The sequence below is a fragment of the Phaenicophaeus curvirostris genome, chromosome 12 (genome assembly GCF_032191515.1).
Source record: "Phaenicophaeus curvirostris isolate KB17595 chromosome 12, BPBGC_Pcur_1.0, whole genome shotgun sequence".
In the NCBI taxonomy this organism is placed as follows: Eukaryota; Metazoa; Chordata; class Aves; order Cuculiformes; family Cuculidae; genus Phaenicophaeus; species Phaenicophaeus curvirostris.
This window is the reverse complement of record NC_091403.1, coordinates 18,924,025-18,949,938: the sequence shown is the minus strand read 5'-3', so window position 1 is coordinate 18,949,938 and position 25,914 is coordinate 18,924,025. Positions and strand designations below refer to the sequence as shown.

The following is a 25,914-nucleotide window of genomic DNA, read 5'->3' as shown; positions in this document are numbered from 1 at the left end:
CCTGGTAGGCAGGTGTAGGGTTTGCTTGCTCCCAGCTTTGCCTTTTCTGCAAAGGAAGATGGAGCCGTTGGAAAATTAACTGGAAACAAAACAGCAGGAATCTTTGCTCCAGTGGAGGGTGAGAAGTGAGGGGGAGTGGACTGAACTCTCCCTGCTCCTCCGAGCAGTGCCGAGCTGCAGGAAGGCTCGTGCCTCCTGCGATGTCGCGCTCCAGGCTGATGACAGAGCAATAAAGTAGCTGCAGACACAGAGCACACATGAATAGCTGCACTTTATTTCAGGATTTCCCCCGGTAGCGGCAGGAATGAGTCGTTACAAACATGAGGTCACACATGGACTAGCGAGCCGCGACAGTGCTGTGATCTTCATGTGTTCAGGACCAGAGTGGCGCTCCCGGGCAGTTCCGGTGGGGGGTTATGGTGCTGGGGAGGAACACCAAGTGCTCCATTCCTGGAGTGAACTCTGGCAACGGCAGAGAGGAAGGGACCCAGAGCCCTTTCTGGGGCGCTTGGTGCTCCAGACGAGCTCACAGCTGCACAGGGGACGTGCTTCATGCGTCAGAGGGATGTTTCATGAAGCCCAGGTGTGAGAGAACATCACCCTAAACCCTGGAATCCCTTTTCTTACAGGAGAGTTTGTACCTTAACACTGCTCACAGGATCTCGATCATGGCGATCCCTGTCACGGCACAGAGTCTGGGTGCTTCCCAGAGCTCCACAGGGGCAAGGACAGACCTGATCCCAGCTGCCATCCCTGAAAAAAACATTTCCTAGCTCTGGGAGCACAGCACAGCGGCAGACAAGGACCCCAGCTATTCCCCCACAGCCACTGCTCAAGAGCCAAATCCAGCAAGGACAGCGAAAGTAGGGACAGCAAGTTCTCCCAGCGCACCTCGCGCGAGGGAAGTGAAAACAAGGGGCGTGAAGCCAATGTTGAGCTGTAACAGCAATGACCAAGGGACAGGCATCCAACTTTTGAACCCGGCCCCTGCTCCTCTGCCCAGCTAAAGATTGGGTGAAGCAGAACCAGCTGAAGGAACAGGGAAGGCAGAGGGATCCGTGCGTTTATACTGTAAATAAATAACCAAACAGCCACAGTGCTGTCCCAGCCCGGTGCAGCCAAGACCAGAGCCTGGCAAATGCCAACAATGACTCCAGCTGAAACGCAGGTCTCTGAGGATCAGCCTCAGCTCTGCGCTTCCTAGGGGAGCTTAGAACCGCACAAGGGCAGAGCTCTGCGCACCACGGCACCACCACCTCAAGGCTGTTTGGTGTAAGCCAGCAGCTGTGGCTCCTTGGCCCAGCCCTCAGCAGGGAGAGTTCTCAGGGGAACCAGAGGTCCAGACAGCACAAGGGGCAGAGCCTCCTTCCTGCTCAGGTGGAGGCTGAGTCTTCCTCCATCACTCCACCCTTCCAGGTAGTTTTAATTACTCAGCTGCTGCTTTTCAGACAGGGACTCCTCCCTCCTCTCCTGACACACTTGGCCTGTATTCTAAGCAGATGGAAGAAGTGCTTGATGTGTAAATCCTCACCCCTCGGAGCAGCATTGCTAAGTGGGCTCCCCCAGCAACAGCAGCTGGAACAGTAAGGGACCACTTCACACAGCCCTGTGCTTGACAGGAGGGCTCCAGCTCTCCCAGCACTGTCTGAAAACCTGTTGCTCTCCCAGCTGTCAGAAGACAGTCTGTGTGAGGTCCAGGTCCTTGCAGGAGCTCTGGGGATGGGTAAGAGGAGCAGCAGAGCTTCAAGTGCTGCCCACGCTCGGGAGCGAGCAGGGAACCGAGCCCCTCCGGGCCAGGACAGGGCCCTTGCCTTGCATCTGCCCGGTTCCTCTGAAGGAACAGCTCAGCCCCACAGCCCCGGCTGCAGCAGCTCCAGGTCCAGCATTTCCCTGGGTTGGCTACTGGGCACAAAGGCTCAGGAAAGGCTTAGAAGTACCCGCAGAGCCAGCACTAGGGATCCCAAAGCCACCCAGCCCATGGTTTCTGCTCCATCCAGCCAACAAAGAGAACACAGGTGGAGATAACCCAACCCTTCCTGGCAGCACGAGAGGTGTTAGCAGAGCAACCAGGACAGATTCCCTCTGGTAATCCAGACAGGAACCTCCTGCTGCACCCCCTCCAGGAGGGCAGCAGCTCCCACCACACCATCTCCAGCAGGACTTGGGGAGCTGAGGACCCAACTCCTTCCTCGAGGTGGTTCCCAGCACACGGGTGCACACACAAGCCCAGCCTAAACGCAAGCTTTGAGCCCAAAGGGAATGAACGGATCCACAACTGCTTCCTAAACACCACGGAGCGTGGCAGGGACAATGGGAGCACTGGGGGAACTTACACATGCAACTACCTCAGTGACCCTGCCCTGCTTCTCTGCCCTTCTCCCAGTTCTGCCGCTCACTCTGCCAGAAAGAAAAAATTAAACCAAACCACAACAATCCTGGAAAAGTTCTTTTACAAAACACACCCTGCTCCTGCGGACCTGGGCTGCACCTACTAAGGGAACAAACAGAAAGCCAACAGAGTAAATTAGCAAGTAAGGCTGAGCTGAGGACAGTGGTGTCTCAAAGGTCTGTGCAAAGTCCAGGAACCCGCAGGAGCTCTGGGGAGGCGGAGGAAGAGCAGAGCTTCAAGCGCTGCCCACGCTCACAGCATCGCAGCGAGCAGGGAGCTGAGGCTCTCTCTGCCAGGACAGGGCCCCTGCCTTCCATCCACCTGGTTCCTCCAAAGGAACAGCAGAGAGCGTGCGCAACCTGAGAGCTTCTGGCTCTTGACAAGAGCTTTCCGTAGAGGGGACGCTCGACTTGAGGGGTCGGAGGGTCCAGGAGGGAGAGCAAACTACAGCTGCCTTCAGGAACAGAGAATGGGGTGGGGAGGGGAGTCAAAAAGAGCATCGGAACAAACCCAAATCCTCTCCCCAGTGAAACCGCAACAGAAGATACTCCTAGAGAGCCAAGGGTGCTGTTCCCACTGGGGCACCCTTACTGGGGCCAGGAGGACAGAAACACATCATGCATCTCCAACCCATCTCATGTATCACCTCCATGTGCACCCCTTTGATCAGCAGCCTCCTATCTGGGGCTGGAAAAGCCAGCATCTTCCTGCACATTTCTTCATACAATGGCACAGAAGAACAAAAACGGCTTTGCAGGAACATTCGCTTCCTTCTTCTTTTTGTTTCATTTTACGTTTTTTTTTTTTTCCTTTTTTTTTTAAAGACACAATATTTCTTCTGGAAGGAAAATCTCTCCAGAACTTCACATCCTTAAGGCGTCACGAGTTTACCAGTCAGGATCCACTGGACAGCTTGACAGCCTCCTCCTCCTCTCTTCTCTCCCTTCAGAGCCGGGTGGCTGGATGGGCTCTAAGTGGAGTGCAGGGGGATGACGAATTTGCAGCCGAAGGGCGAGTGGTAGTTTATTCCCACTTCCTGAAAGACCCTCTGGGGAATGCCAATGTCACAGAGATACACGCGCCCAGCCCGCTCGCCCAGGGGCAAGGGCAGGCCCAGGGCCAGCGACCACTTGGCGTCGATGCCCAGCTCCATCTCGCTTATCGGAGGGTCTATGCTGAGGACGGGGGCCCGGTTCTGGTTGGCCCAGTCCACGACCGCTTTGTACCAAGGCTGATCTCTCAAAAAGGCATTTTCATGACAATCCAGGCAGTTGATCACTAGGTCGACAGGAGTGTCTGGGAGATCTGAAAGAAACACAAACATCGTTAAGCGCTGAGGACCAACTTGAAACCACAAACTCAGGCTCAGCGCCTTCCCTCCTTGCATCACCAGCAGATTTTTGCCTCCAGCACCCACAGTCTCGCCTGGCCTTACCTGTTGTTATTGCCATCCTTCTGCAAAAGGCACCAACAAGGATATTTAAAAGCTCTTTAGTGCTCTAGAGAACATTCACAGACCGAGGTACGAGGAGATCTCAGCACAGCAGCCCCGGATGTGCTGCTGAGCTGCTCACCAGTCCCAGCAACCCAGGGAAGCAGTGTCGCTCGCTCTCCAGAATAAAAGGATCATTTTATACTCCACAAGCTGAAAAAAGGTCCATTTTTTCTGGAACATGCCATTCACTGCTGCTATGAGAAGGCAGCTCGTGCGCTGCACTGCTGCAGCCTCGCGGTCTCACTGCATTCACCAGCTCTGCACCACATCTGCTGCTCTCACCTCACCTCACAGACCACGAACTCCTTGGTGCAGTCTTTTATAACAGGCAGGGAGCTCAGCCAGCGCTGCGCAGCCCCCCACACCCTGCCCCAACGCAAACCACTGCACAGCCCTCTAATTCCCACGCTTGTTTCTCCCCATATGTTTAAATAAAGCAGGTTTGAAAACAGCACTGGTAAAATAAATGACAAATAGAATCATTAAGGTTGGAAAAGACCCCTATGCTCATCCTGTCCAACCATCAGACCAACTAAACCATGTCACAAAGTGCCACATCTACACACCTTCAGAACTCCTCCAAGGATGGAGACCCCACCACTGCCCGGGGCGGCCACTGCCAGGGCTTCACCACTCTGCCAGTAAAGACATTTTTTCTAATATCCAACCTAAACCTCCCCTGATACAACTCGAGGCCATTTCCTCTCATCTGATTGCTTGTTACCAGGGAGAAGAGATCAGCATCCACCTCACCACAACCTCCTCTCAAGGAGCTGCAGAGAGCGATGAGGTCTCCCCCTCAGCCTCTTCTTCTCCAGGCTAAACAACCCCAGTTCCCTCAGCTGCTCTCTCACAGAAGACAGAGCATCAATTTATTCTAACGCACTAAGATGCACTAAGAGATGCACTAAGAGATCGGAACATCAACAGCTGCTGGGATGAGCTCAGCAAAGCTGTCTGCTTGGTTTGAAGCAGAAGCTGGATGCTCATTCACTAGCAGTTTTGATACACTGAACAAGGCAGGCCCTTATCCTGAGAACGGCTGCTCTGACTCAGATCCATACAGCAGCTCTTCCGTATTTGTTCATACAGGAAACATCTGCACCAGCACAACTGCTCGGCTGTTGTGCCTCTCAAGTCTCCACTCTCCCACCAGCCTCCAACCAGCACTAGATGGTGCCACCGAACCAGGAAGCGCTGGGAAGCTAAGTGGCACAGGTCCCTGCAGAGCCCAGAGCTGCTCCTCGCTCCCTCACCTTTGACACTGGACACCTGCTGGCCTTGTGTCTTGCTGAAAAGGTTCAGCTCGTTGGTGATGGATTCCAGCATCTTGACAAAGTTGGGGAGGAAAAGGATGACGTGGACGTCATGGTTGGAGAGGTGCCGTCCGCAGCTGATCCCCTGGGCCCCCTTCACGTGGGGGCCGCACAGCAGGGCTACCGTGGGCCGCTGATGCACGTTCTTCGGGTTCAGCCTGAATCACAGACAAAAGGAGACTTAATAAACCCAAGAATCTCTTACCTTCTTCCCGTAAGAGGAAATAAAAAAGAACAAAACTTGGTAAAATGCAAGTTTACAGGTGTTTTGCAAACTTTCCGTTGCCTCAAGAAGGAACCCACATCCTTTTGTAGCGCTGACACTAGAAAGCTGCTCTGCTTGCAGGTTCCCTTCGAGACTTCCGTGCATCCGCAGCAGAGAGCACAAGGCTCTGGCCTATCCTGGCTGATCCTTCCAAAGCAGGAGGCATTTTCACTGCTCACACAGCAAGCCTGAATCCAGTGCAACTGCACTTTGAGGAGGCTTTTTTCTCTGCCCTTCTGGTTTTGAAGGAATGCTAACTACACAGCCCTAAAAACATGGGGTGATTTGCTCCATCAGCAGAGCCACAGTTAAAAAAAAAAGATCTTTCTAGTCCCCAAGCCTCATCGACTGCAAAATAAAGTTGATTCATTTACACGGCCTGCAAGCCATCAGGTGTGGCTCAGAAGAGGATTTGCAGCAGAGGAGGTCGGTGCTGCCTGGTGTCATCACTAACTGCTCTCAATCCAGCCACCAGGTCCTAGTGAAGTACTACCAGATAAACAGATGGAGACTTCAGGTTTGCTTTCCATTTCAAGAACAAATCGTTCAGAGCATCCACCAACAACACAAAAATACATCTGCAGTTGTCCGCCTGGAAGTGCAGGTGCAGAGCAGGTCTCTTCAAGAGTAAGCACAAATATTCATGCGAAGAGAAGCAAGCTCCTAAACCTGCCAGCAAACAGTGCACTTCAAAAGAGCGGGACAGTCTCCATTTGGAAGCCTGAAAGCTCAGGCTTTAGCCCAGTGAAAAGCTAAGCAGCACTTTGTTCTCATGAATCCACCTTTGCTCTTATCAATGCCATTAAACTAACACGTAAAAACAACAAGGCCAGGTTTACTTATTTGCAAAAAGAAGCAGCTGGTCAGAAATTCTGAAACCACCTAATCTGCCTTAGGTGACACCTACGCAAAGCTCCGTTCCCTGAAAATATTCCCAGTAAGAGAAGAGAAACAGCTCAGCAATTCCTGTTTTGTCTTTGACCCAAGAGACTTCTGCTCTGGGCCCCAGGAGCCACAAAGATGCCCAAAACCTTCATCCAAGACGGTTTTCAGCCAGCCCTGTTTTAGAAAGGGGGAAAAAGAGCAGTATAAATGTGGAAACTTGCTGTAAATCTTCCTCCCGCTTTGGGAGCGTGAGCCTCATGCTTGTTTTCATGATTCTCTGGGAAAAGGCTGACACAAAGCTACAGCACAGGCCTGCACAGTGTTGGGAAGTGTCTTCTTCTAGAGGCAAGGAAAGCAGAGCACTGACAGCTGCCTCCAGCTGCAGGACCAGAAGGATGATGCATCCACATTATAATTACCTCAAAAGCAGCCTCTTGGCCTCTTTTACCTCAACTCTTTAGCAGAAGAGAAGCCAAGCCCTGCTGAGAGGGGGCAAATCCATTGCAGAGCGAAAGGGAACAGTTACCTGTTGGGTCCCCCAAGGAGGCTGAGGGCCATCTGACTCGCACACACTCCCGTCATCTCCAGCCTCCGCTCCAGCGTCAGCCCGTGCTTCTCCGCAACTGAGAGCAGCTTTTTGTGAAGTTCGTATGACACACACGGAACCACCAGCCCGGAGTCTAGGGGTCAGAGAGGAGAGAGAAGATGAAAGAAACAGGTATCATCAGATACTTACCCAAAATGCTGCAGACTGGTACAGTTTTATACAACAGCACTTAGAAATGGCGACAGTGAAAAGGCTTATTAGCTGTTTCCAAGGGTCTGCTTAACCCAGTAATCCTGGCTCCTTCAAGACTACAGGATGAATCCAAACCAGTGCATCAGAGTCTGATTACTTCAAGTAGAGCAGTGACAGCTAAAACAATAGCTGAGGTTGAAATAATATACATTTCCACAAAAATCCAGAAGGCAGCTGGCAATTTTAGCCACATATGGTCCAAGGAGGCCTTTTTGATTCACAGATTGATTAAGTTCATTCCTCGAGACCTCCAGGCCACCAGTGATTTAACCCACACCCATGTCCAGACACGAGTATGTGTTCCTAATCCCTGTGAGAGTCAGAAGAGAGGGTGCAAACCAGATATACCCACCCAAAAAAGCCTGGATGTGGTTGCTTCCTTACATTAAAGGTAACCAGTCCCAAACTCCCAGTCCCTAACCCACATATTGAAGCAAAACAAGGCATCCCACATATATTATGCTATGAGGGTGTCCCACTGTGCCAGAACAGCTGTCTTCACACACAAAACCTGCTTCACAATGCACCGAGGCAGCCAGGGAACGATGTGGCTGAAAGAATAAAGCCTGTAGAAAAACACTTCTCAGTCATTTCTGACAGCCTGGTCTGTGAGCCAGGAAATGCTCCAGCATGCAGATCGAGGGAAAACAAACAAGAGAGGGTTTGTTACGCACCGAGAACAGCGCCTGCGGTGAGAAGCAACACTATCCTTCCCACTCATGTCTTACAGCAAACTTAGAATCACAGAACGGTTTGGGTTGGAAGGGACCTCAAAGCCCATCCAGTCCCAACCCCTGCCATGGGCAGGGACACCCCCCACTGGATCAGGTTGCTCAAAGCTCCATCCAACCTCGTGTTGAACACCTCTAGGGACGGGGCAGCCACCACTGCTCTGAGCAGCCTGGGCAAGGACCTCCCCACCTTCATTGTGAAGAATTTCTTCCTAATGTCTAATCTAAATCTTCCCCCTTCCAATTTAAAGCCATTCATCCTTGTCCTATCACTCCATGCCCTCGTAAAAAGTCACTCCCCAGCTTTCCTGTAGGACTTCTTCAGGTACTGGAAGCTGCTCTAACACCTCCCCATGGCCTTCTCTTCTCCAGGCTGAACAACCCCAACTCTCTCAGCCTGTCCTTGGATGGGAGGTGCTCCAGCCCTCAGATCATCTTCATGGCCTTCTCTGGACTCTCTAGAATCAGCAGGTGAGGCATACAAACCTGAATAACTGTTCTGGCCAGTTCTTTATGCTTCCCTTCTACAAAGCAAACTGGAACTGACTTCACAGGAATGAACCCTGCACTAAAAAACTGTAACATCTGGTAACCAACACAGAGGATTCCTTGCCAACAAAAGGCAGCTGGCTCTGAGGGGAGCCCTAAGAAGTTTCTGGTGGTGTGTTGGGTACTGGAGGGCAAGGTAACTGGAAATAATTCCTTATGGTATACAGAGAGAGAAATGCAAAATGTAACAGGTGTGAAAACAGCTGCAGCAGCCAGCCAGGTATCCCTGAATACCTTCAGTCACAGAAGTCAGACCCTTCATCCTAACTTTTCTCTCAAATAATTGTTATATCCAAGCCCCTCCACTCTGTGTTTAAGGATTTGCATCTACGGAGAATCAGAAACACACTACTCTTCCCTTCAAACATTCCCCTGCAAGGCCTGGATGTCCTTAACCATCTCCCAGCTAAGGAACAACACAGTTTAATTCCCATAGATGCAAGTCTATGCAGACAAAAAGCAAAGTGAGAAGCAGGTGTAATAAGCAAGTGCCACATTCAAATGAGAACAGCAGCACACGTTTTAATTGCAAGGAATTATCTGTAATGCCATATTTCCCCAGAGCGCCCCAGTCACAAACCACTAAATCGAGCTCCGGCGGAAACAGCAGGTTTTGTACATCTTGAGGTTTTCAGAGTCACCTCAGAGTTATTCCTCCAAGGGGACAGTAAATAGTGTGGAGCTGATCCTGCCGAACCCTTCTGGCCTCCATTTCTGAGCTCACCAGCTCACACGCTGCAGGCACAGAGGGCGCAAGAGCACTCAAACACCTGACTAATCAGCTAACTGTTGATTAAGCTACCTCCACTAACAGCCTCTCATTGCATGCAGTGCACATGCAAGCGTGCACGTTATCAGAGTCATTTCAAACTCCCGATAGCAGCCAATAAACATTCGGAGTCATAAGCCACTAATAATCCTAAGCCTGTCACGCACCTGCTTGGCGTTCACACACCCTCTTAGGCACCAGAGTCACGCAAAGGCTCAGCTCTTTCCCATTCTGATTTTTGCTACTTCATCAGGTCTTGTTTTTCAAGCTCGAGGGAGGACTTGGAATGAGTGACCTGAGGTCAGGATGTCTTCAAATGTTTTGACAGGACGCATCCGCTGCTAACCTGAAACAGGGGCTCCCAAACTGTATTTTTGCTCCTTCTGCACTGCGGGGTCACAGATTCTCTGCCTAAATTTTGCACAGACTCCCCAGACTGTAAGGGTGAGGCAGCCTATCTCTATTCCATACCTATCAACTTAGCACAACTGCTGCCAGCATCTCTGTAACTATTTCTTCCCCTCAATCATGAGCTTTAGCAAACCCACATTTACCACCAGCTCAGTGCCCAGTGGGTTAAAGCAAAGGGGAGGCAGCAGAGGCAGATGAACTTGCATTTAGCGTGCCAGCGCTACACTTTGTCCTAATTGCTCCCTCTCAAGAGCTGGCTTAAATGCCAAGAAAACTTCCCTTCTTCGCACTCACGCAAGGTCCAACCAGTCAGACTGGCTTATCAAAACCAGGCCGAGGGAGTTAAATAAACTCTGGCAACCAAGGAGGCGACGTGTAAACCCACAAACAATAACACCCTGCAACAAACCTGAACCCTGTCCAACTGTAATTATGTTTGGGTTGGACAGGGCATCTTTATTGTTCGGTAATGAAGGCAATAAAATAAATTAGCTCAGGCCTTTTAATATTAAATAAATGTATTTTACAGCTGCCTGGGAAAAGAAAAGGCAGATATAGACTGAACAGTTTTGTGACACGCAGAGCATTGCTGAGGCCTGATTAAACATGAAGTGCCCTTGGTTTATGAGGCACACTTTGTCCTGGGCACTACAAGTCATCTCCTTGACTTCACTGTGCAGTATTTCACACTTAGTGCCTGGATTAAAACACTCTGTGCCAGCAGAGGGCTGAGCTACAGCTCCAGAAGTCAGCGAAATAAGAGTTTTCCCCCAAATAAGCCCAGAGCAACGATAATGGGAGAAGCTCTAACACCTCCCATTCTTTCAGTGACAGGAGAAAGAAAGAGCTGCTGTTTGAGCAGCTCAGTTTGTGAGCCCCATCTTTTCTCTTGACTATTTTACTGTTAGAAAGCTGCTAAAATACACACAGACAAGTGGCAGGAGTGGGTGAGGTGGAACTAGACTTAGGGTCTCCTGAAAGCAGTACATAAAGCCATTAACTCTCTCCTTTGGAAACATAAGTGGTCCCAGAGCCACACAGCTCATGATCAGAGACATGAAGTGAATGTAACTGTGTGGGCAGGTGGGACATCACTTGCAGTCAGTGCTGGTTGCAAACCTGCAGTCTCAGTGAAACACCGTTAGTTCCCCACAAACATGAATGACTTTCCCTACAACTTTAAGGGCTGAATATTTCGTTTTAATCATCATGACTGTTACTTAAGACAAATTCTGGAGTGCCTCACCACCCTCACAGGAAAACATTTCTTCCTAAAATTTCATCTCAATCTCTCCTCTCTCAGCTGAAAACTGTTCCCCCTCATCCTATCCCTGCACTCCCCGATCAAAAGTCCCTCCCCAGCTTTCTTGGAGCTCCTTTCAGAACTGGAAACTGCTCTAAGGTCTTCTTGGAGCCTTGTCTTTCCCAGGTTCAACAACCCCAACTCTCTCAGCCTGTCCTTGTAAAAAAGCCTTATTAGTAGTACATCAGGGAAAGAAATACACACCTCACCTACATGGCATTCAGCTCTCCTCTCATCCCAGTGTGCTCTTTCCGGACAGAAACAAAGTTAAGAGGAAAGGGGAGAGAAGAACTGCAAAAAAAGAACAGTTTGGAGAGGTTGGTATGCTTGAGATTGTATCATACAGTCACAGATGATGAACTGAGCCGCTCCATCCCACTGCATACTTCTCTGAGCTCCAGAATCCCTGCAGAACATCGGCTTTGTTAAGACATGATGCCAAACCCCCATGGTCTTCAAGCACAGATCGTTTCAAAGCTGATACTCCCCAGGAGGAACAGACACAGACCTATCCCAACACACGTTCCGGTTCTGTGGCTGCACAGCTCTGGAGGGAGGGAAACCTCACGAGAAGGATCAGCCTCTCCAGGTAGGCAGGTTTCTGTTTAGCAGTCATACTTCCTCTTTCAGGTGCCACACAACAGTAAACTGAGACAGATCAACAGCAGCCAGCCCAAAAGAGTGAAAACTAATGATGTAGTTGGGAGACATTCATGCGTGGAACCTCAAGGGTGGACTCAGTTCAGTCATGACCAAAGACCTGGAAGGTTCTGTTACTTTCAGGGTTTCACTTTTGTTCAGATCATCCTCATCTTCATTCCCTGCTTACTTCTAAAACACATGCGAGCATACCAACATAACAGCCTGGGCTTCATAAAACTAGCTCTCAGGAAAGCATCTTGGTGGACTGAAGTGGCTTTGCTTACATTCTACGCAGTCAGTAACAAAAACACAGACTGGAAGCCTTGCACATCAGAATGGGTATCAGCAGTTTGCTGTTTCACCACTGCATGGTCCTGGTTATTTCCCAGCTCCATGGAAACATGGCATAAAAGAGGACACAGGGATTCACAGACTTCTCCCTTGTCGCTCCCACAGTGACAAGACCTGGATATTAGCTCACTGTCAATCACCACCATCCTATGTTTGGGCTATTATAGCAGTAAGAATAATCACTCCATCAGCCAGAGCTCTTTTAAAACAATCATCTTCATGATTGGCCTAGGGAAAGAAATTATGAAGTATTTCTCCAACAACTAGGAAGTGCGTTTTGCAAGTCAAGCTGCCCTTAGGAGTCTACAGACAACTCCGTAAGGAGAATTCAGAAGTAGAAAGAATTCTTGCCACAGACATATCCAAAATCACGGCTTTCAGGGCTACAGGCACACTCACTGAATTCCAGCAGCTGCTTGCTGCCTGCAGCTCAGCATCCCCCGTCCAGCTGCTAAACAAAAGGAATGAGGATTTTTTTCAAGCGACAGCCCATCATTGCTCCAAGCACACTGAACATCTCTGTCCCTCGAAGGGCTGACTCACTACAAAAAGTGCTTCTCTGAACGCCAGCAGCAGCAGGCCAGTTACAACTATTTACAAGAGCTTTGATTTGAGAGCTGTTCGCATTTCCTAGGCTAAGATAAACTTCCTCAGCAAACACAAAAGAAGTCACTCTCTGTGGGAAAAACATGTAAAGGCTCAGCACTAAGACATTTTATTGATTCACAGGACTGTGAATATGCCTGCTCTGCAGAGGCAGCAGAGAACTGCAGTTGTCAATCCCCTGCCTGTTGTGTGACAACAGCCTTTCCAGAATTTGTTACGAGAGACTAATCACCTCCCAGTAGCTAATGAGGCTAGCGAGACCCTGCACGGACAGAGGGGAGCCACTTACCACCCTCCCAGTGCAGGCTGGACAAGAACAAACCCAGAGAACAGCAGTGCTTTCACTGGGCTGCTCCCTTTGGCACATCGCAAACACGTAGCCAAACGTTGCCTTGGCAAAGGACAATGGAGTTTAGCAAAACCCAATTTAATTTTCACTCTCTGGATGTCCCATCCCTGGAGGTGTTCAAGGGCAGGTTGGATGGGGCTTTGAGTAACCTAATCCAGTGGGAGGTGTCCCTGGCCATGGCAGGGGTTGGAACTGGATGGGGTTTGAGGTCCTTTCCAGCCCAAACCATACTTAGTATTCTATGAATGTACTTACTGAGTTCTCCTGCCAGGAAACGCCCTATCAGCCACAATACTCCCACGAGCAGCTAACAGTAAGTTAGCTTATATCTCTGATTAGACACCCACAGAGGCCTTGATCCTCTCAAACCAGCTGGAAGATGAAGTGAGAAGTAGCAAGTTTTACAACAACATAGTAAATCAATACAAAAGTGAAGCAGTGCTTACTTACACAGCGCACAGGCTGTGAAGCTTCTTGACACAGGATGCTGTAGATATACTGAAAGCTTGTGTAGATTTATAAAGCAGTAGGTTAAATTAAGGAGAAGGGAAAAACACCTTGTGAAAAGCTGTTAATACTGAGCTATCACTTCTGCATCAGGAACTCTTAAACTGTGAAAGAGAAAACACTCGGGGGCAGCCTCACTGCCTGTTCACTCTGGTATTTCGCTTCTCCTTAATATCCTTGGGAACATTATACTGAGCTGGACAAGTTCTGATGGGACCCAGAATGTTCTCGTCTCATTCAAGAGCAGAACTGATCACTAGGATGGATGACACAAATGGAAAATTATGATATCCTTGTGTAGCAGAATCAATACAAAACCTGACTTGTTTAAAAACTGAAAAGCAGCAAATCATTCAGCGTCCTTCCGTGTTTCACCCCAGGTGGGTTTTCTGGGCAAAGAGGACCTGACTGCACTTCTGCTCAGCAGTCAGGCCACCAGGATATCAGCTACTTAATTTCTCTCCAGTTTGATTTTAATCTTACGTGGAAAGTAAAGGTTCCTAGAAGGCCGAAGTTCCTCTGCTCTTACATTTTGCAGGTGCTGCTGCAGACAGGATGCCACAACTAGACTAAAGTCACAAAGACTTGCACGTAACTACAGGATGAAGCCTATATGCTATACTGCACAGCACACATCTGTATAAGAAATAGAAGACTCCTTAAAGTAAAATCCATTTGCATACATAAGCAAATGGTGAAAACACCATCACCTCGTGCTCTGCCAAAGCCATGAAGTGAAAACAATTCTGCCCTTCTCTGGAGCCATAGGCTGGAGCATCTCCCATAAAAGGACAGGCTGAGAGAGTTGGGGTTGTTCAGCCTGGAGAAGAGAAGGCTCCAGGGAGACCTCAGAGCAGTTTCCAGTACTGAAAGGGGCTCTGGGAAATCTAGGAGGGAGGCCTCAGAGCAGTTTCCAGTACTGAAAGGGGCTCTGGGAAATCTAGGAGGGGCGCTTGATCAGGGAGTGCAGGGACAGGACAAGGGGAATGGTTTTCAGCTGAAGGAGGGGAGATGGAGATGAGATCTTGGGAAGAAATGGTTTTGCTGTGAGGGCAGGGAGGCCCTGGCCCAGGCTGCCCAGAGAAGTGGTGGCTGCCCCATCCCTGGAGGTGTTCAAGGCCAGGCTGGATGGGGCTTGGAGGAACCTGATCCAGTGGGAGGTGTCCCTGCCCATGGCAGGGGGTAGAACTGAATGGGCTTTGAGGTCCCTTCCGACCCAAACCATTCTAGCATTCTGCGATTCAAAGTTCTGCAAAACCATGCAGAAATACATAGCTATTACCTAAAGAGCATCAGAAACACATGAAATCTCCTACCTTTTTCCAAGAAAGCACAAATTACACTATGTACTGGAATCCTGAGAGCATCCCTCCCTCTCAAAAGCCAACAATCAAGTCAACGCATGTTCCTCACACTACTGAAAACAAAGCAAGAATTCAAATGACTCATATTCAGTCTCCATTCTTGTCATCGAGCCATCAGGTTTGTTCTCTCCTGCAAAAACACTTACCTTCTTGCCCTATTTGAGTAATTTTTACCTTGGAAATATCACAAAGAAAGATTGTAAGGAGATAAAAGGCACAGATCCAATCTTACAGAAATGAATGCCCTTGTGTGTACCACACTAAGCAGACAGACACCCTGGGGGAAAACAATCCACCACATGTGCCCCAGAAATGCAGCGGAGTTTGTTTCCTTCTCATTAAGGGATGTAGCATACCCGTGCAGAACTCTTTGTTAGCGTTCTGCGGTACGACAATCCTTCTGTAGACGATGGGCTCCGACTCCAAGATGTTCTCATCATGTCGATAGCGAGCTGGTTTCTCATTTGGGGTGCCCCGGGAACGAGTGCCGCTCCTCCTCTCATACGTTTCAATCTCTTCAAACACAGCTGCCTTGTCAAAAAGGGCCAGGTTCCCTTCAAAATCAAAATCCGTGTCTGGGATTTCATCAATGTCATCCCCAAAGCACTCATCATCTTTACTCTTCATTTGCCCATTTTTCAGGCCACTTTTCTTGGGAGTCACTTGGTTCGGGTGACGGCTGCTGGATGACCCTAAACAAAAATAAAAGCAAGTTGAAAGCGTGTCATAAATGGAAAAAGCCAAGTTTGCTCATACACTTTTGTATGAAAGGGGAATTCATGCTTGCAGTGCACCAACTCCAGGAATACTTGCTGCCCAAAGCTGCAGACCTCATCTTTGGCATGCCCGTGCCAACGGATGCTAGCAGGAAACAGAACAAGAGCATTGGGAGAGAGACTTCCAGGGACTTTCCACTGGCAAGGTTAGAAAAACAAGCTTGACCCAGCTGCAAAATGAGTGTTTCCCACATTTCATTTAATTCAAGTTAGCATCGTGCCGGTGATAAGATAACCAGCAAGCTGTGATGTAGGGTGGTTTTCCCTCTCTACTGAGCTCATGTTCCTGTAGGCATGCAACCCACGACCTTCTTCGGAATCTCCCTAAATTTCAGAGTCTGACTTAGGTATTTTCTTCAGGGCACCTGTTAATGGTGTTTAGGAGAGAACTTAAACCCCTGAACATAAAGATTTGTTTTCCCTCGCGCTTGCTATCAACAGCACACATTTCTGTACCGATATGAAGCCCTTTTCCTTATTCCTGTCACATTACCCTACTTATTCATCATCCTGCATGTTTAAATACTCTCCTTTCCAAACATGAATAACTGTAAAACACTGGTTTCCCTGGAGTGAGAGTGATGAAGTCTCCTTGTTCCCAGCTTATGGCTGAAAATCAAGGACTAATCATAGAATGGTTCGTCTTGGAAGGAACCTCAAAGCCTATGGGTAGGGACAAGTCACACAGGATCAGGTTGCTCAAGGCTCCCTCCAACCTGGCCTTGAACACCTTCAGCCACCACTTCTCTCAGCAACCTGGGTCAGTGCATCCCCACCCTTATCATGAATTTCTTCCTAATGTCTAATCTAAATCTTCCCCCTTTCAATTTAAAGCCATTCCCCCATCCTATCACTCCATGCCCTTGTACAAAATCCCTCTCCAGCTTTCCTGGAGCCACTTTCAGTACTGGGAGGTCACTCTATGACTCTCACAACACCACAGTCACTCTGTTTACAAGATTTACACCAACCTCACTGCATCATGAAAATCCACTGGTCACAACACAAAGCCACTTACATCTTCAAAACAGCCATATCAGTACAACAGCCGGCTTGAAATGTTTATTCTGCACGTACTGGAGGAACCCAAACCAGCCACAGAGCGTGGTGTGGTCAGCGTCACCACACTTGGACAACACTCACTATTTATAGAGCCTCTATTCATAATAATTCAAAGTTCCTGCTAATGACAGCAGGTAGTTCATCTTCAGACACTGTGATTTTCAAGCTGCTGGAGACTCCCAGCAGTTTTTAAAAGCCACTTGGTAATAACAAATTACTAAAATCACCCTTTTCCAGGGCACTAGAGGGACACATCGGCCAAAGCCACTGCCTGAAAGCTGCCTTTCACAGCTGTCCTTGCTTCCATGGCCTGACCCAGCCCTCTGCCACTCAGCTAGGCACCCAGTCCTTGCATGCAGCTCCTTTCAGAGCACAACCCCAGTGCCTCTGCCCCATGTCTGGATGCGTGAAGCCTATTAAGGAGAACAGCACATGGCTCCACATCAAGTTGGCAGCTTGACACCACACAGAGAAGCGCCTCCCTCAAAAGATAAACAATACTTCCCAGGCTTTTTGTGTTTACTTGGAATAAAAACCTTTCATGTACAGCGCACAAGCAAATGTGAAATCTCTAGCGAGCTGGCCACCTTCCTGTGAGATCCCTGTGGGAGCTTTTGCTGCCGGCCCTGGCATGAACGAGCCTGGTGCCAGCACAGCACAGAGCCATTGTTGGGAAACCTGCACTGATATTTGTTGTTTATTGATTCCTGTCACACAAGTATTCTGAGGAGGGAACTTTGTCCCCGACTTAGCACGCTAAAGGGCATCAGGAGGTCAACTTTTAGCTGTACTAAACCCTACAGGACTTAAGTTCTAGACGACACCCTCTTCTCCAGATGCCTGAACCTATCATCTCCATAGAGCCAAGACCTCTTCCATTCACCTCCTGAGATTACTACAGAAACATTAAGGTTGGCAAAGACCTCCAAGCTCATCCAGTCCCGCCATCAGCCCAACACAACCGTGCTTACTAAAACATGTCACAAAGTGCATCCACACATTTTTTAACCCCTCCAGAGACGGAAACTCCACCACTGCCCTGGGCAGCCTCTGCCAGAACCCTTGGACTCCAGACCCTTCCCCAGCTCTGTCCCCTTCTATGAACACACCCCAGCCCCTCAATGTCTTTCCTGTGGTGAGGGGTCCAAAACTGAACACAGGATCTGAGGTGCGGCCTCACCAGCACCAAGCCCAGGGGGATGATCCCTGCCCTGGTCCTGCTGGCCACATCATTGACACATTATTTGTCCTACCCTCTAAAATGTGTTTGGAGAGTAATAGTTCCCTTTTCTACTTCAGTTATGCTAAAACAAATCCCAACAATAATCAACATCTAGCACCTTGCTCAACTTGTTTGAGGCAAGGTCCGGAAAACAAACTCTAAGCTGCTGCTGTACTTGTGTCAAATCGGTGTAAGCTATTGGTGGATTGAGAGGGTCTGAAACACTCGCTGCCCACCCAAGATCTGCCAGATGCTGGGAAAACAGCACCAGGTGAGGGAATCCTCCTACATGCTCCAGCCAGCCAGGATAAAGCAAAGCAGAAGCTCCTTTAGACATTTAGGTAGCTGACATTGAAGTCTTGAGGGTTTTCCTGAAGTCAAACAAAGTAATGTCCTCAAACAACTCATGGGAATTAAGGAAGAGCCAGAGAATTAAAACAATAAGAGATCATAGAATCATTGAATGGTTTGAGTTGGATGGGACCTTAAAGCCCATCCAATTCCGACCCCTCTGCCACGGGCAGAGACACCTCCCACTGGATCAGGTTCCTCCAAGCCCCATCCAACCTGGCCTTGAACACCTCCAGGGATGGGGCAGCCACAGCTTCCCTGGGCAACCTGGGCCAGGGCCTCCCCACCCTCACAGGAAAACATTTCTTCCTAAGATCTCATCTCCATCTCCCCTCTTTCAGCTTAAAACCATTCCCCTCATCCTATCCCTGCACTCCCTGATCAAGAGCCCGTCCCCAGCTTTCCTGGAGCCCCTTTCAGTACTGAGAGGTTGCTCTCAGGTCTCCTTGGAGCCTTCTCTTTTCCATGCTGAACAAGCCCTAATGAACTTTAAGGAAGCACAGCTCTCCCTACAGCCAATACAACAGTGTTTAGGCCTGGGCAGACATGACGCACTCAAAACCTGGCAGGCCTGACAATGGTACAGTGACTGAGGAGTGTGTGCCTTCCCTCTGCATCATTCCTGCCCTCCTCCTCTTATCAACCACATTTGGCAATCAGAAAGAAGTGAATCTGAAAGAGCAAGAACCCTTTCACAAGATTATACAGCTCCTGGTGGGGAGGAAGGCTCTGAGGAACCCCTCCACACAAACACAGCCTCTCTAACTGGCCTTGCCTAGCTTGGTTTTGTTTCTTTTCAAGACATAAAAACAAGAGGAAAAATGAAGTCATGGAAATATGCTGGGTATACACTGATGCATGAGGAAGATATGGAATGAAGCACAGCCCAGGGGCCCTCAGGATAAAAGAACATACACAGTTTTGGCACAGAGTGAAGGCTGGCCAAGGATTCTATGAACAGAAACAAAAATAACAGCTGCCTGACTTGGGAGATGCGCTGATCGGATCTTCGCATCACCCTCCTTAGAGCCCAACAATTAGTATTTTTGGCACAGTAAATAATGTTTGTAATTGCTTATAGGGCAATGTTGTAACAGCTTATGCAGGCTTTAAAGCTTTAGGATATTGTAATTGGTTTCCAGTTCCTTTTAGAGGAAAACTGGAGGCTGGCCACGGGGCAAGTTTCAAGCTGGCAGGAATCAGGAATAGGCATTATTCAGCTCTGTACTTCCTAACATTTGAAGGTGGTGAAGTAGGAGAATATAGAGGATGGTACAGGGAATACCTCCACTCATTATATCTGAATATTCACCCTAACAGAACACTTGTTAAAGAGCTACTTGCTTTGTACATAAAGTCAAACAGTTAAGAACAATGTCAGTATGTCGCTCTTTGCAAACTCAAGATCAAGGATGAGATTAACTCTTTCATGATTAGATGATGCTGCAAAGATAAATTTGGGAGATCTATACTTGGAATATGCTGAGGCACAACTTGTGAAGTCTTTCTCCTCACTAAATTTCCTCTTCTCCAGACCTTCAGGTGTAAAAGCAAATATGAGTTTCCAGCACCATTTGCAACGCTCTGGCAGAAGGACAGAAGATGTTGCAGCAGTAGCTCAGGTAGGCAAAAAGGAAAGGGATAACACATATACGCACAGGAATTGTGTCTACGACGGAAGCCTTTGGACTGAGTCAGTGATTCCATATGTCGATCCATGTAGCTCTTGGAGCACTGCTGCTGTGGAGAGATGATGATATCTTGATTCTTCATGTCTGTTCTCCTTGGGATGTTCTGCGGGGCACTGCTGGACATGGGCTTCTTCAACACTTTCCCAGTGCCATTCTGACTGGGACCCACTTGACATCCAACACCAGGGATGCCCATTTCCGTCTGCTGCAGATCCCCACATTGTCTGCCATCCCCTGGCCCCGGGATCTCCAGAATTTTCAGCTCAGTAATGTCACCTGCCCTAAAATCAGGAGAAGGAAAACATTCAGGAATTCAGTGTTTGAGGTGCCTTTCCAGAACACCATCCCTAAAGAAAAAGAAGCAACATTGTAGAGTGGGGTTTTCTAAAGCCATTATCAGTAGAAACAAGAAATAATATATATATATATTATATTTTAACACACAAAGGCACAGGATATCACGGAATCATAGAAGTGTTTGCGTGGGAAGCGACCTCAAAGCTTATCCAGTTCCAACGCCCCAGCCATGGGCAGGGACACCTCCCCCTGCATCAGGCTGCTCCAAGCCCCATCCAACCTGGCCTTGAACACCTCCAGAGATGGGGCAGCCACCACATCTCTGGGCAACCTAGGCCAGGGCCTCCCCACCCTCATTGTGAAGAATTTCTTCTTAGTATCTCCTCTAAATCTTCCCTCTTTCAGTTTAAAGCCATTCCTTCTTGTCCTATCATCCCTCCCCAGCTTTCCTGCAGCCACCTTTAGGCACTGGAAGACTACTCTAAGGCCTTTCAAGAGCTTTCTCCTCTCTAGGCCGAATAACCCCAACTCTCTCAGCTTGTCCTCATAGCAGAGCTGCTCCACCCCTCACATTATCTTCCACTGGACCCATTCCAAGTTCCATATCCTTCTTACGTTGAGGATTCCAGAACTAGACATGGAACTCCAGGTGGGTTTTCCATCAATCAGCACCCCAAGCCCTTCTCCACAGGCTGCTCTCAATCACATCGTCCCCTAGGCTGTACTGAAACCACAGACTGCGCTGACCCAGGTGTAGGACCTTGCAGTTGGCCTTGTTGAACCTCATGAGGTTCACACAGACTAGCCTGTTCAGTTCTTTCTGGATGACATCCTATTCTTCCGGCATGACATGTTCGCAGACATCAAAATACTCAGCTGAAATGGTATGACTCTTCAAAATTGCAACTCAAGTATTTCTGCACCACATCTGGACTTTGTTTAAAAGGTCCTGTCAAGCAGGAACAGAGGTTAAGCAGGAAATGGAAGCACCTAGCACAGACCTTTGCAGAAAGCTGCATTAATTTAACAGTTTCTAGATGACAGCCTTGAGGCAACTATCACTTTTAATCAAGTTTCTAAAGAAATCGAGTTTCTACAGAAAGCAACGCTTAGATCAGTGCAAGTCACACTCAGATAAGGACAGTGCTCCCCATTTCCTCAGAGAAAGGATAAAGAAAATCAACACAGCACCAGACCCAAGCCAAAACAAAAAGAAAAAATAGTTACAAAGGCCTCCACTTGCACCAAATGCAAGAAATAAATCAGAAGTTAAGGTCTCCTAAACTTAGTAAGTGTTGTCCACTTGGGGTATAAAAGTAACAAGAGGGTGCACACACCTCCTGGAAGGATACAGTCATCATCTTTCCCCACCCTCTCTTCAAAATCCAAGAAAGAACATTTAAGAGTATTGACTTCAGGGTGTCAATCTTATTTACAAATCAGTGGCTCGGGGCCTTAAATATCATAACATGCCAGGTAACAGGAAAATGTCCAGTCACAAGTGACTCTTATTTGTTCTGTTTAAGCAGAGCATTAACAGGAGGTGCTGGGAAAGAATTCCCAAGAGCTCCAACACTGTTGTGTCAATTCTGCTTTTCGGTTCCAAACCCTCTCCTACCCACACAGAGGAAGCAACAGAGCAAGGGACAGAGGGGATAGAGTGCGATTTAAGTCATACTTAATTTAATGACGTTGGGGCAGGAGTTTCAATTGATCTGCCACTCTGCTTCCTCCTCTGTCATTTGCATTACGTGTAGTACACAGGCCGAGGGCAAAGCTTTAAGCTCAGCTGCCCAAAAATCAAACAAGAGAAGGCATGCACAGAACATAAGCAAATACACACACAGAGCATCTCACTCACACACACACAGCCTCTGAGTGTGAGCTCCGCCACTCTAACATTGGGATAGAAGCATGGAACATCTCAAGTTGGATGGGACCCACAAGGATCACCGAGAACGAGGACTCAAGAGGATGGCAGAACCATGGAAGAATCACCTGCACACAAGCTCACAGAGACAGGAGAGGCACTTCTCATCCAAAACTGATCTGTAGCAGTAGGGATATTTAAGGCAAAAAGCTCATTTCTGGGGAAAACCAAACCAAAGCACCCAAACCCCCACCGCCCTTGCGTGGAAAAAGTCAGGAGTTAAAAAGACAAGCACTAACCTGAAGGTGACTTCTGGCACGAGGCATTTGACCCCATTATGGAAGGGCCGCGTCAGGGAAATGGTCTGGCTGACCTGATCCACAGCAGACACTCGGCCTTGGTAGACTCCCAAGCTTTCTCCACAATTAATTGACACAATGCTCCCGAGCCAGTCCGTAGCCATATTTCCGACACACAATCGCTGTAAAGAGACACAGGCCTGGCTGTAACAAGATGCACAGACTGACAACCCAAATCAGCATCAGCTGCATCCCCCAACCCTGAACCCTGGCTCCCACCCAGGCTCTGGCTCTGTCAGCTTCTCGCTTCTTTGTGGGGTGGATAAACACACCCATAGAGACACCCAGGATCACAGCTAGCTTGTAAATCCCTGGACAGGGCTTTGCCTATAGGATTGTTTGTAATACAGATCGTTTGCATTATTAGGGAAATAATAATAACAGAATTCAAGCTGAACTGCTCCCAGCAATGATTAGATCTGTCTGCGGACATTCTCTCTGTAATTCCAAACAGGGAATTTTGCCTTCACTTCCCTTATTCAAGTTTTGGCATAGAAATACTGGGGCAGAGCAGCTTTTGTGGATACTCAGCAGTGAACAGACCGAACTCTGCAAAGACACATTAAAACAAACACCTTTAAGGGAGCAAATGGATACAGGGTGGGGGGAAAAACATGCCGGAGTCCTGGCCTAGAGTCTCCCTGCTCTCCGGAGCCAGGAGTATTCGCGTTACTGCCACAATTAAAGAAATGAAAAAAAGAAAGTCATGCTCCTCTCCAACATTGAGTTGTACTAGAATACAGCGGGAAAGCACAAGTTGGATTAGTGAAGATGTTAATTCCCTCAGTTCTGACACTTGACTGAACTTGTATCACCTCAGCACATCTTTGGACCCAAGATTTCTTCCTCCTAGCAAAGAGCACAGGAAGAGGATGGGCTCACATCCATCACAGTAGTGCAAAGGAGTTCACGAGCTATGTATTCACTTTTCATGCTGCAATTAGTCAGAGGGAGATGGTTCCGTATCTACTGTGAGGAGAACAAAGGCAGCAAGCACAGGAGGTAACCCAGAAGACGAACATCTACACATAAACCACATTTCTGTGGGAGTCAATTTAACTCTCTTCAAGCCTTCCCTGTCCTGAGCTTCTTGGAAAAAGATGCAAGAGAAAAAAAACCTGGAAGTAAGTAGGGCACGTATGTGCTTCCATAACTAATCCACTTCCCCTAGCTTTCAGGGGATGCTTCAAAGGGAGGCAAACACTAAGGTTGGTTGCTAAGCCATAAATCCTTCAGAAACAGCCTCCTCGCTTTCCTGTTTCTGTGTATTTATATTAACCCGCGATAACAATGTCTGGATTCCAAGATGAGAGCTGATAACGAGCAGTTTCAAAGCAAAGATAACACAACCCTGAGCATCTGCAGTAATAAATTTTTGTTCCTTTTCCTGCTTTTTGCATCTCCTTGAAAACAAGGAAAAGAGCTCAGTACACAGCACCAACTTAGGAGGATCCTTTTCAAAAATAACAGCATCCTTTTACCAAAAAATCTGTTTGTGTGCAACATAAACCAAAACAAGGGAAACTCCTCATCTCAAAGGATCTCAAGTCTATTACTTTACGTGCAAATCCTTTATAAGAGGAAATGAACCACACACTCAGTGACTGATTTACTTCAGCATGAAGCAAACATGAGCATGTTTGTTTGGTTACACACACCTGGAACACCAAACCTCCTGTCTGATTTTGCGTCTTATAGAATCATAGAACGGTTTGGTTGGAAAAGTCCTTTGAGATCATTGAGTCCAACCGTACCTGTCCACTACTAAACCATAGCCACGAGCACCTCATCTACTCAGCTTCTAAACCCTTCCAGGGATGATGACTCCACCACCTCCCTAGGCAGACAGGTCCAGTGCTCTGAGAGCCCTTTCTGTGAAGGAATTTTTCCTGATTTGCTACACAACTAGCAGCTGTCTCGCATTCCCCTACACCTTCAAGGGGACCCTCCTAGAAGTTTTAAAAGGAACTCAAGCCACTGAGCTCACTCAGACAGGCAGGCAGCATGTCGTAAGCAGAGTTTGTAAGTGCTAACCCAACATGCAAGGAGTTGAGAGCTCTGTACTCTGGGCACTGCTGCCTGGGAAGAAAGAAGTCCATGTTCTGCCTAGCCCAAAGCTGAGGGGGTTTTACTCATTTAAGAGGAATCAGTCGTCGCGGTTCTGCAGGCAGGCAGGGGACCACAGAATCATGGAATGTCCTAAGCTGGAAGGAACCAAAAGGATCATCGAGTCCAGCTCCTGCCCCTGCACAGGACAGCCCCAACATCCACACCGTGTTGTCCAAACGCTTCGGGAACACCGTCAGCCTTGGCGCCGGGACCACCTCCCGGCTCGGCCCCCACGGGAGGCCAGGGGGTCAAACGCAGGCGCCGCGGTTCTCAGGAGCCGCCAAGCGGCGGCGCGGAGCCCCGGGCGGGGCGGTGTCGGCCCTGCCCCCGCGGCCCCGGCCTCCCCGCCTCGGCCCGGCCACGGCCTGACGCGGGGCAAGGCCAGGCGCAGCAGCGCGCCTCACGGCAGCCCCGAGCGAGGCCCAGCCCCGCACCGAGGGCCGCGGCTCCTCCCGGGGCGAGGGGCCGGGTCCCCGCCGCCTCACCTGCACCGCCGCCACTCCCGCCTCGGCGCGGCCCCTCCGCTCCGCGACGCGCGATGCGGGCGTCACTTCCGGTCCCGCCCGGGGGCGGCGCTCCGGCCGGTTCCGCTCGACCATAGAGACGCGCGGAGGACTCGGCACCGCGCATGCGCAGAGCGGCGCCTCCGTCTGCCGGCGCGGTCACGTGTTCCCTAGACGCCATCATCCCCTTACTTCTGCTTCTGCTGTCCCTCGTCCCCTCGATGCCATCACTCCCTCCCCTCTGCCACCGCTCTCCCTTGTCCCCATGATGCCATCATCCCACCTCCCCTCTGCCCCCGCTGTCCCTCGTCCCCACGATGCCATTATCCCCTCTCCTCTGCCACCGCTGTCCCTCGTCCCCTCGATGCCATCACTCCCTCCCCTCTGCCACCGCTGTCCCTCGTCCCCACGATGCCATCACTCCCTCCCCTCTGCCACCGCTGTCCCTCGTCCCCACGATGCCATCATCCCCTCCCCTCTGCCACCGCTGTCCCTCGTCCCCACGATGCCATCATCCCACCTCCCCTCTGCCACCGCTGTCCCTCGTCCCCACGATGCCATCACTCCCTCCCCTCTGCCACCGCTGTCCCTCGTCCCCACGATGCCATCATCCCCTTCCCTCTGCCACCGTTGTCCCTCTTCCCCACGATGCCATCATCCCCTCCCCTCTGCCACCGCTGTCCCTCGTCCCCACGATGCCATCATCCCACCTCCCCTCTGCCACCGCTGTCCCTCGTCCCCACGATGCCATCATCCCACCTCCCCTCTGCCCCCGCTGTCCCTCGTCCCCTCGATGCCATCACTCCCTCCCCTCTGCCACCGCTGTCCCTCGTCCCCACGATGCCATCATCCCACCTCCCCTCTGCCCCGCTGTCCCTCGTCCCCTTGATGCCATCATCCCCTCCCCTCTGCCACCACTGTCCCTCGTCCCCACGATGCCATC

The 25,914-nt window shown here is 49.5% G+C and overlaps 1 protein-coding gene across 3 annotated transcripts; it reads right to left on the bottom strand.

Annotated features, from left to right (window-relative positions):
- Nucleotides 1-235: 235 nt before the first annotated feature.
- On the bottom strand, nucleotides 236-25,025 carry EDC3 (enhancer of mRNA decapping 3). 3 transcript variants are annotated; one of them, XM_069866715.1, is made up of 7 exons: nucleotides 24,969-25,025; nucleotides 22,300-22,499; nucleotides 19,801-20,114; nucleotides 15,088-15,423; nucleotides 6,877-7,030; nucleotides 5,141-5,358; nucleotides 236-3,694 (listed from the first exon to the last, which is right to left on the bottom strand). In XM_069866715.1, exons 2-7 carry the CDS (start codon nucleotides 22,461-22,463, stop codon nucleotides 3,360-3,362), a joined length of 1,521 nt encoding a protein of 506 aa, XP_069722816.1. In that variant the 5' UTR covers nucleotides 22,464-22,499; nucleotides 24,969-25,025; the 3' UTR covers nucleotides 236-3,359. The 3 variants fall into 3 exon arrangements, with proteins under 3 accessions (XP_069722816.1, XP_069722818.1, XP_069722817.1); XM_069866717.1 differs by having other exon boundaries at nucleotides 22,300-22,481; nucleotides 24,954-24,993; XM_069866716.1 differs by lacking the exon at nucleotides 24,969-25,025 and adding an exon at nucleotides 23,286-23,418 and having other exon boundaries at nucleotides 22,300-22,481.
- Nucleotides 25,026-25,914: the final 889 nt, after the last annotated feature.

Excerpts from the sequence above, each read along its gene's own strand:
- EDC3 (XM_069866715.1), bottom strand. The coding sequence starts at position 22,463 with ATGGCTACGGACTGGCTCGGGAGCATTGTGTCAATTAATTGTGGAGAA. Across the intron at positions 7,031-15,087 it reads TAACAAAGAGTTCTGCACGG|ACTCCGGGCTGGTGGTTCCG; the intron begins GTATGCTACATC and ends TCTGACCCCTAG. Across the intron at positions 5,359-6,876 it reads CTCCTTGGGGGACCCAACAG|GCTGAACCCGAAGAACGTGC; the intron begins GTAACTGTTCCC and ends TCTGTGATTCAG.